The sequence below is a fragment of the Monodelphis domestica genome, chromosome 2 (genome assembly GCF_027887165.1).
Source record: "Monodelphis domestica isolate mMonDom1 chromosome 2, mMonDom1.pri, whole genome shotgun sequence".
Classification (NCBI taxonomy): domain Eukaryota; kingdom Metazoa; phylum Chordata; class Mammalia; order Didelphimorphia; family Didelphidae; genus Monodelphis; species Monodelphis domestica.
Genome location: NC_077228.1, coordinates 468,185,755 through 468,196,284, shown reverse-complemented (window position 1 = coordinate 468,196,284; position 10,530 = coordinate 468,185,755). Strand labels below are relative to the sequence as shown.

Sequence of the window (10,530 nt, the reverse complement as noted above, 5' to 3'; positions counted from 1 at the left end):
GGGAAAAAGCAAACATTAAACCACATGGACAGTATCTATAAGAAAAAATACTCTTGGCAATGGTATCTTTTTTTTAAAAATCAGTTTATTAATGTTTAAAAGTAGATAAAGCTATGTGCAAATTGAATCATAAAAGTCAGATACCTTTTAAATACTATCTTAAAAACAAAACAAAACAAGAAAATCTTCATTTTAATTGCACTGGAAACCATACTACAGATGCAGAGATATATTTTTATTTTACTCTTTTTACAAAACCATATTTCTACACCTCCCCAGTAACTGTATAGTAATGGGGTGTTTTGAGGGAGCTACCTGAAGTGTCCCTGTCTGTTACAGTAATGCTCTAGGGCACAGAGGACCTGCATCTTGTTAACATGTGTGCACATTCAACTGTTAACACAGGTTAGGGGGGAAATCCAGTAAAAACAAAAGATGCAGAAACAAATACATTCAAAGAACTTGGAAAGTAAATTGAACACAAATCGATAAAACACCAACACTTCTCCATTCAAAAGCCCAGGAACCCTCTGAAATACAACAAAACATCGACTTAGGTGCCAAAGGTCAGATATCCCAAGTGTTAGGCAAGGGCATTTAGAAGTCAGAGAGATATCTGGTGGATCATAGCATTCAAAGAACACTTCCATTTGTCAGTTTTTTTAATCCTTTCTAGGATATTGGGGTCAAAGGTTGGATCCTCAAAAAACCTCCCTCAAAAAAACTAAAGTTTAGATAAACTGGACCTTTTCCTTCCAGCTTTCAACCACAGGAGCTAGGTAAGGCAACTCATGTCATTAAGATACCAAGAAATAGCCCCTAAAAACAAAACAATAACAAACCTGGCTCCAATCAAATTCTACTTTAGCTCGGCTAAAGCTTGAACTTTGACTTTGGACTCAGCAACTGTTATTACATGACATCTAAAAGCCATCTCAGCTTCCTCACAGGTGACTGTAGGGGGACTACTGCAGCTGGCCCAGCCCAGGGGTGGTGTGCTCCCATCCCCTCCTCCTCACCCTATGGAAAGAAAAGGAGCTAACACAGTAATGGAAAATCCTGGAACGGGGGACAGTAGAGGAAGGATGGAGGAAGGGAATTACATGGGTAGAGGTGGCGGGGAAAGGGAGAGTCGCTTGGGAGAGAGAGGAGGGGGCCACAAATCTTTTTGACAGAAACTAGGGCAAAGGAAACCAACTTCTCTTTCATGTATTCCATCCCCAACAAAGGAAAGCCCAAAGACCCAAACAGACACTTTCACATAGGGACATTGATCAAGACTTCAAGAAGTAGCCAGTTGAAACCTTCAGGAGCCTGACAATGTTAGACCTTAGTCAGGCTCAGTGCAAAGTCAAAACAAGTTCCAGGGAGGAAACATATTCCGAGCCAGGACAGTCTGTCTCTCTGGGACAGAGCTCCACCCTTCCCGGTGCATTGTTCGTGTGGACTCCCCACCGCCCAACCAGCACTACCACGCTGGCTTTTTTGGCTCTTCCTTTTCTCCCTCCGTCCCTCCCTCACTTCCTAGGGCCCTGTGGCACCACCCGTCGGGGTGGGGGTGGGGTTGGATCACACCCTAGAGCTCTGCTCGAACTTTCCCAAAAAGCGTGGGGTTAGGAGGGGGAGGCGTCAGCACAGCACCCCCTGTAGGCCTGCAGCAGAATTCAGTTTTAGGAAGAGGAATTAACGTTCCCAGAGGACATGATAGTCTCTGGGTTGTCGCCGTCGTCTTTCTGTGGATGGGAAGAATTGTCGGATTTGCTGCGGCTGAACTCCATGCCACCAATGATGGGCCGCTTGAATTTGGCCCCCGAGTCCCGGCTGGGGCACTTGCAGCAAGACATGATGCGGACAAAGGCTCTCCGCATCTCCTTGTTGGTGAGCGTGTAAATGATGGGGTTGGTGGCTGAGTTGAGAACCGCCAACACCAAGAAATACTCCGCCTTGTAGAGAATTTTACACGTATTCACCTTGCAGCCCACATCCAGAAGGAGCAGGATGAAGAGAGGGGACCAACAGGCGATGAAGGCGCTCAGGACAATGATAACCGTCTTGAGGAGCGCTAGCGACTTCTCCGAGCTCCTGCTTGCTTTGGAAATGTTCTTGCGGAAGGTCAGCCGACGGCTCCGAGTCCTGACCAGGGAATAGATCCGGCAGTAGAGGATGACAATGGAGAGGAGGAGCAAGGTGAACACAGTGGTGCAGAAAAGAATATAGTGCTTGTGATAGAGGGGCAATACAGTGGAGCAGCTGTGTAGGTAGCCAATGCAGTTCCAGCCCATGATGGGCAGGCCTCCCAAAATCAGTGAGATGACCCAGCAAGCACTGATGAGCAGGAAGGAGCGGAAGCTGTTGCTTCCATTGTGCAGCTTCATCTTGAGCATGGTGATGTAGCGCTCAATGGCAATGGCCAGCAAGCTGAACACTGAGGCCGAGAGGGCCACGAACATGCTACCCTCCCGTAGGAACCACTGTGCTGGGGTTAGTTTGTAGGTGGTGGCCCCGGAAAGGAGGAGGTTGGCTGTGTAAGCCACCCCTGCCAGAAGGTCCGACAGGGCTAAATTTCCAATGAAATAATACATGGGCCGATGGAACTTCTTGGTTTTCCAGATGGTCAAGAGGACAAAAATGTTCTCCAGAATAATGAAGCAGCAGATAAGGATGAATAACACCGAGGTCACTTTGAGGCCGCCCTCCGCGCTGGAGTTCAGCTTTCCCGTGTAGTTGTAATGCTTGACGATTATGTCATAGTTGACATAGTCAGAGACCGAGCTGGGAAAGGCCTTGACCGATGGCACACTGGTGGAGCCCATAGTGCCAGGAAAGGGCCTGCAGGAGCCCAATGCAGCACTTCCCCAGCTGGACGCTAGAGGGCAAAGTCGAGCGAGGCTTCGATGCCCGGCGGGGACCAGTGGTTGGTGGCCAGTCTTTTCTGTAGCCCTTCCCTGCTGAAGGGGCCTCGTAGATCTCGGCCCTAAACGAGGCACAAAGAGGAGAGAATCAGAAAAAAAGCGCACATTAAGTTGGCATAAAACTCACCCAAGCTACAGCTGTAGCTGTCCATTTTAAGAGTCTTCAAAAAGAGGGAAAAGTGGGGAGGGGGACCGGAAAATAGCCTACAAGAAATCGAATGCCCAATTCTTGCAAAATGAAAAGTCCTAAAATTTCCCCAAACTGGAAAAAAAAAATCCCATGTTTTCCTTCATCCCTCCAAAACTGGGCAGAACAAATCAAGGAAGAATTTTTTAACTAGTCCTTGGAATGCTGGTAGTGGATCACACTGCATTTCTAAATTTCTTCCAGACCTCTTCCTAGTGAGGCACACCTCCCCTACCCCGACCCACACTTCCAGCTGCTTGCCTGACCACCCCCCTTCAATCCAGTCTAGGCAATTAAACTTTTAAGTTTAGAAACTGAGAGTGGGGTTGGGAGAGGGTTCTGAAGCCTCTCCCCTCCCCCTTCTTAAAAAGAAGAAACTACCACCTAATTGTTATGTATGAATTTTTCAAGAAAATCAGCTCATAAACTAAATCATTCTTTTCACTCTATTAATAGCATCCTCAAGAAGCAGGTGTGCAGTGAAGATGCTAGTGTGGGGCTCCAGTGAGGTGTGCCAAGCGAGGCTAAGCAGCAAGCTAAGCTGTAAACAGGAAAGCTTTAAGAGGACTTAAAATGAAGATTTTTTTTCCTCTTTCTGCCTTTGAAGGCAATAATTAACATTTAAAGGAACTTAGTGAAATCCATTCATAACAAAGGGATTTCTGCAGACCCCAGCCTTTGAGATCAGTAATAAATAGGTACACAACTTTCTATGGGTTTTTTTTTCTGCTTTAAAAAAAATATTATCGTTAGAATGGCAATGGAGGCTATCCAGTTCTGATTTTCCTCTATAAAACTATTCTCCAGAAACTCAAATAACTGAACTTTTATGAACTTTCACAATGTGCATTAAAAACCATCTCTTACAACTATTTCTTTTTTTTTAAAGGGGGGGGAGGGGGGAATGCCTGCTTTCAATGAGCCAGAAAGTGAGGGGGTAAAACGCCAAGGTTACATGTACAAAACTAGAAAGTGAATTTGCTTAATATCCTAAAAGCAATAAAGCAACGGGAATAACTAGGTAACAAATGGACCGTGTAAGGGTAACATAGTAGCTATCTTGGATAAGCAGAAATTTCTCTGAACACAATTTAACATCCCACTCTCCTTCCCAACGAATTTTGCAATTGGACCCAGTGCAGAGCAAGTTTATAGTCTTTTTAGTACTTTTTCTATATGCTTTGTCTATAGGATCTATTGCAACAATGACCCCCTCCCCCTTTTCCTTCCTTTCGGCTGGCCACCCGCGGATTTTCCCAGCCTTTCGTCCAATTTCGATTTGGCAGACCTTAAACTCTTATAAATCACAACTATAAATGCCTCCAAGAAAGTGTGGCAGGTAAAGGAGTCAGCAGGGTCATCCTGTCTGATTTCGTCTTCCTAGGGAGAGAAGCGCCCAGACATATCGTTTTCTTAAAAATAAGAAGAAGAATCACGTATGTGTGCACATTTTAAAAGTTCGTATCCAAAGCCAAAGTTGCTTTCAACAGTTTGCTCCCACAAACCCATTCAGGACCTCGGCTTCCTCCAGTCTTCCCCCAGTCCACGCTGCTCCCCAACGTTCTTACCTCGCTCAGGCAGGACAAAGTTCGTTTTTAAATGCCTCTGGTCGGCAGGAGCTCGTACTTGACATTTTGCTGCCCGAATTCAGCCCGAGCTACCAAACTTCCTTTACCAAGGGGTCCCCACCCTCCTTCGCCTGCCTCTCCAATAGCCAGCTAAGCGCGTCCGGGGTTGTCCAGGAGTTGCAAGCAGGAGACAGAGCCCAATCCAGAGAGTTTAACTAACTGTACTGGTGGCCACACTGGCGTGTATGTGTTTTCTTCGCGACTGGTTTAGAGAGGGACTGGGAGGGGTTAACATATCTACCCTCTCACCCCCTCCTCTGGCAGCTGGGGCTTCTCTGGATCTGAATAGTCGCTCTGGACTCTCCAGGAAAGGAGCTTGGGTTGATGGGAGGGGAGACCAAGAGGAGGGGGACGCAAATCACCAACCAGACCTAGCTTAGGAGGAGGAGCCTGGCTGCCCCCTGGTAGTAATCATGAATAAATCACAGTCCTTTTGCTGCCTCGGTGCAGCTCCAGGGTGGTGGAGTTTATTCATACCCGCTACTCTTTTGAAAAGAGAGTGGGGGAGGGAGGAGGCTGTGCTCTTTGGGAAACTTCTCTTTTTTCCTAAGTGTATGGATGCCTAACTCTGGGTTCTCCTAAGCAAACCCCTAACCTACTTCCTTCCAGCCTCCTTCCCGTGCCTCCACATTCCCACACGCTCCCCGAAGTCATTTCCACGCAGCCTCCTCTACGCCCCCAGGAGCGATTAAACCAAAGTCTCAGCCCTGGGCCGCTGGGGAGTAACCACAGGGTATAGGAAGGGAGGCGCTGGGAACCAGAGAGACGCTTCCAAGAAGCCAGGGGCTGCGCTTGGGAGAAAAGAGGGGGAGGACCTGAGAGAGAGGGAGGGGACTGGCAAAGTGGTCTTTGATTTAGGCGAGCTGAATGGGTGGGATGAGAAGAATGTCCCTCATCTCTCTATCTTGCCCCATTTCTCTTTCCCTCTCACCACTAGTTCTCTCCTGAGGCTAGCTAAGGAGAGCATTATGGGGACAGGAGGAGGGGCAGGGATTGTGGGCTGGGGGTGGGGGGTGGGTGGGAATTGTTTTTTGTTGAGTATAATGCCATAGCATCGTGTCACAAGAGAAATGGGAAATGAGAGGAGAAAGATAGCCCGGGATGATGGGAAAATCAGAGGGGGATGGAAGAGGGGATAGTTCCAAGTCTATCTAAAGTGACCTAAAACTCAAGGAGAAACCGGGTATAGAGGCAAGCCTTTTGAGCAGGTCATCAAGTCACTTACCTCTGGCCCTCATCTACAAAACGAGAGAACTGGATCTAATTTAGTTTTCCAGATTCCTTTCAGGTCTAATAGTTTGTCATTTTGTTCTCTAGTCTCTCGTCTCTGTCTCTCTGTCTCTGTTTCTGTCTCTGTCTCTCTGTCTCCCCCCTCCCCCCTCATTGGTCTGTATGTCTCTTCTTCCTTCCCTCTCCTGTCCCCTTTTAGACTGAACTGTTCCTTTACAATGAGTGTATTAAAATCAAACTCTCTAACTTTCCAGTTGTGTGACCCTGGGCAAGGGACCCCCATTGCCTAGCCCTCACCACTCTTCTGCCTTGGAACCAATATACAGTATTGATTCCAAGATGGAAGGTAAGTGTTTAAAAAAAAAATCAAAGTCTTTAAATGAAGAGGAGAATTTCAGGAGTCTGGAGGGTGGGGTGGATGCTTAGAGATGAAGAAAAGAAGACTCATTCTCCTGCCAAGGGTCCTCTGAACCCCCAAAGAGCAGGTTGGTCTTCCCTTCCTCCTTCACTTTACCTGGCGAGAAAGACACTGTGCTTTTTAGCCCTTAGATTCCTGCCCCCACCCCCTCACTCCTTTTTACTTCATCTAAGAACACGGACAGAGGTGAGATAAAATATGTAGCTAGCAAAAAAATATATCTTTGTTCAGCTCTTAAATAGACTACATCCACCCAGTGGCTGGCCACATTTACTTCCCATGAGATTCTGTGATTCTATGTCCCTCTTCTCCAGTAGATGTGAAGAAACACATCTTTCTCTGCCGTCTAGTTTCAATTGGTGTACCCACCCTCTACCTGAATGAGTCAGAAGGAGTTTAAAAGAATCAACATCAGACCTCTAGCTTCTAGGATGTTATGAGTTTGCAAGAAAAAATGAAGTTTCTTTCGTTAAAGTAACGGTTAATTCACATCTGTTCTAGAACTCCCTATAATGACAAACTTTTAGAGTGCACAAAACCATACATAAATATTGTTAATGCTTCACATGCTGAAACACTAACTTAAGAAAACAATGCTTTGTGTCTCAAGTTGCTTTCGAAAACTTAGTGAATATAAGAGGAGAGATTGATTGATGGTAATTTAGCAATTATCTGTTGGTATAACTAGACACATTGGACCAGTGCATGCAGACAATATGTACACAAATTACATCACCTCTTGTGTGGACTGTTACAAGTAGTTTATTTTCCCCATTGCTAGTGACTGCTTACTCCAGCCTATCTTTACAATGTTGTCAGATGTTTTTATTGACAGGTTGTGATTTTATTGGTATGTGGGCATCCTAGTGAGGAAATTCCCTCTACCAATATTGTTCCCCATATGCTATGTAATTTAAGTCTTGGAAAGTTCATTTCCTGGTACACCAAGATAAGTTTCTTGTCTAACATCACTTCCAGTTTGTGTCAAATGTGGGACTTGCATACAGGTCTTTATTCAGAGGCCAGTTTTCCCTCCATTTTGCTGTGCTACCTCTCATACTGCCATGTTATTCATCCTAAAAACATTTTGTGAATATTCAAAATCGTCAGGATCTTTCTGTTGATTATTATAAGGGTTCTTAAGCTGGAGCCAACAAAAATCATGGATAGATTTCAGGGGGTCCATGAACTTGAATGAAGAAAAAAATTACATTTTTATTTTCACTAATCTTTGACTTCCTTTAGAATTCAATGTGTTTTACTAGATATATTTAAAGATATTCTGAAAAGAAGTCCATAGGTTTAACTACACTGTCAAAGGGGTCTATGAAAGGTTAAGAATCACTGGCTTATAGATAGGCTCAAACTCTTTAGCCAGGTATTAAAAGCTCTCCACAATCTAGTACCACCTACCTTTTCTAGACTTTGTATTATGGATCTCTTTGGGAGTCAGGTGGAATCTATGGGATCTTTTCAGATAAGTTTGTAAATTCACAAAATAAAATTCAAAGGATCATAAAGGAAACCAAAAGTTAGGGACTATAAAGATGTCCATTTTTATCTCATTCTAGTTCACTTATTCCCTGAAATCTATCCATGGAAGGGGTCTATAGACCCCAGGTTAGAAAGTCCTGCTGTGCACATTCACCTTTAAGCTCCAGCCAAACTGCTAGGCTTTTCCTACTCATTTTCCAAGCTTTCCCATTTCCATATATTTTCTCAACTCATTTTTCTATGCCTAATATGCCCTCTCTCCCCATCTCTACCTGTTAAAATTCTGTCAGTTCTTTAAGTCTCATCACAAATATCACCTCCTCCATGAAACTGTCCTTGATTTATCTATCTTTTTCAGTTAGATTTAATATAGAATTGTTCTCTTCTCTAATGTTCTTATCATATACATTTTTGTATTATAGTTCTACAATTCAAGTTAATTCAACAAACATTAACATAAAAGATACTTGGCTAATTTGGAAGAATATTTAAAATCAAATATTTATCTAAAGTCTTTCCCAGACTTTTTCCTTTAGAAAAAAGACAAAAATACCAAGAATATGGATTAAGTGGTGATAACCATTGTAAAGGGGCAAGAGTTTATACATGTGCAGATCATCTGGGGCAGCATCTTTCTATATAGAGAGGCTAAAGAGTATGGTTCTAGGAGAATCATGATGACATACAGGAAATGCCTTGGGAAAAGGATGTAGCATGAGCAGATATTATATAACTGTTTCTGGTTAGCTCACCATATACTGAAAATTCTGGCTTTGGAGATATTCAGAAAGACCTCTCATATTTGGCTAGTTGCTCCTTTTGTTTTATTTCCTCCTGGTTTCATTTGGTGAATGCTTCACCCCAAACATTTGGTGAGAGACCATTACTGTGAGGAGAAAAGCCTTAGGGTCATGTCCTCCTCTAAGGTTGTATGGTCTCATGATATGACTCCTACCTTCTAAAGTGAACTAAAGGTCGAGATCAAAGAAATGTGGGATGTAGTCATCAGTCTTTGACCTCTGCTTTTGTTTTTGTTTTATTTTGTTTTGCTTTTCTCTTTCTAAACAAAGGGGATTTAGAGTCTTCAACTCTAAGAGTTCTGAAGCTTAAAAGAACTAGAGGAACCTGGGAGTCAGGTCTAAGGACAGGTTTTACAGCCAGAGAATAAGAAGCAACCTTTGGAAATGACTTTCAAGATTGCAGCCTAGAAGTAACTGAGATAAAGATTCATTCAGCAAGAATGCTATCTTTGCATGATTGAAAGAAGTAAGGATGTTTAACCTGGAAAAGAAATGATTTAGAAGGACACAATAGCTATCTTCAAATATTTGAAGGGTTGTCATGTAGAAGAGTCTTTAGATTTTTTCTCTTTGGCCCTACAAAGAACCAGAAGCAATGGTTGCCAATTATAAAGAGACAATGTAGGCTTGATGTCAGGAAAAACTTCATGACAATTAAAGCTATTTTAAAATGGAATGGATCATCTTACAAGGTAATTGGCTACCCTTACTGAGTCCATTCAAGAACCAAAAATGTAGAGGGGATTCTTTTTTTAGGTATAAATTGGATTAGCTGGCCACTGAAGTACCCTACAAGCCTCAGTGATCATCCAGTCTCTACCTGAAGTCACCCAATGAGAAGGAACCCAGGGCAGCCCCGTTCTGTTCGTTTAACAATTCTAATTGTTAGGATCTTTCCCTCCCTTTGTATCAAAATTAAATCCATCTCTCCATCACATCAGCTATTGCTTCTATAGTTCTGCTTTCTACGGCCGCTTGGCCCTAGAATGCTTTCAAAGTTGGCATGATTAAAAAAAATTAGCATCACTTTTTGAATTTAGACCTAGAAATAGATGTACACTAATTGGGGAGGGTTAAACAATTTATTGTACATAAGTATATTTCCATATTATTGGGCAGTAAGAAATGACAAATGTGAATATATTAAATAATGCAAAGTGAAGTAAATAAAAGAAAAATAAAGAACAACAAACCACAAAATAATTTAAAATTAATACCAGCATAGTGGTATATATGCCTATAATCCCAGATACCTGGCAGGCTGAAGTTGGTAAACCTCTTGAGCTTGTCCTCAGGCCAAAAATGAAACAAGGCAAAACCCTCAATAATGCCAATTAGTTGTGATTGGGCCTGTGAGTAAGTCTTTGTGCTTTCATAAGTGCTAAGATAGGAAGTCTTTTTTTTTTTTAGTGAAAAATACAGTTACAGAGAATAAGTTTAGTCCCAAAGAAGATATGAAAAGATCCCTCCTAGCCTCTGACTCTTGCAGATTTAGGGGCCCCTGGGTATAGAATATTGGACATGATGTCATATTTTTTGAGGTATTGATTTTTTGTGAACTTTTTCTCTTCCTCTTGTTATTCTTTTTTTTTTTAAATCTTCATTTATAAAGAGTAATTTATAATAATCAACCCATGAATGATTTGGAGTTTGATCATTGAAGCAGATCTATGTTACTTCATCTGTCTCTATTTCACTTTCCCCTAACACAAATACAAGCTCTTCAAGAGTATGTATTGTTCCATCTTTTTCCTCAGTGCCTAGTATAGTGCCTGGAGCCTAATGGATGCTCAATGATGGTATGAACAGAATAGAATATTATCATGTCATTAACAAAATGAGAAAAAGGAAGATTCAAAGA

At 42.8% G+C, this 10,530-nt stretch overlaps 1 protein-coding gene across 1 annotated transcript; it reads right to left on the bottom strand.

Annotated features, from left to right (window-relative positions):
* Window positions 1-214: 214 nt before the first annotated feature.
* S1PR1 (sphingosine-1-phosphate receptor 1) lies at window positions 215-5,489 on the bottom strand. Its single transcript, XM_007485038.3, has 2 exons — window positions 4,668-5,489; window positions 215-2,974 (listed from the first exon to the last, which is right to left on the bottom strand). The coding sequence occupies exon 2, from the start codon at window positions 2,811-2,813 to the stop codon at window positions 1,671-1,673; it is 1,143 nt and encodes a 380-aa protein (XP_007485100.1). The 5' UTR covers window positions 2,814-2,974; window positions 4,668-5,489; the 3' UTR covers window positions 215-1,670.
* Between the last annotated feature and the right edge of the window lie 5,041 nt (window positions 5,490-10,530).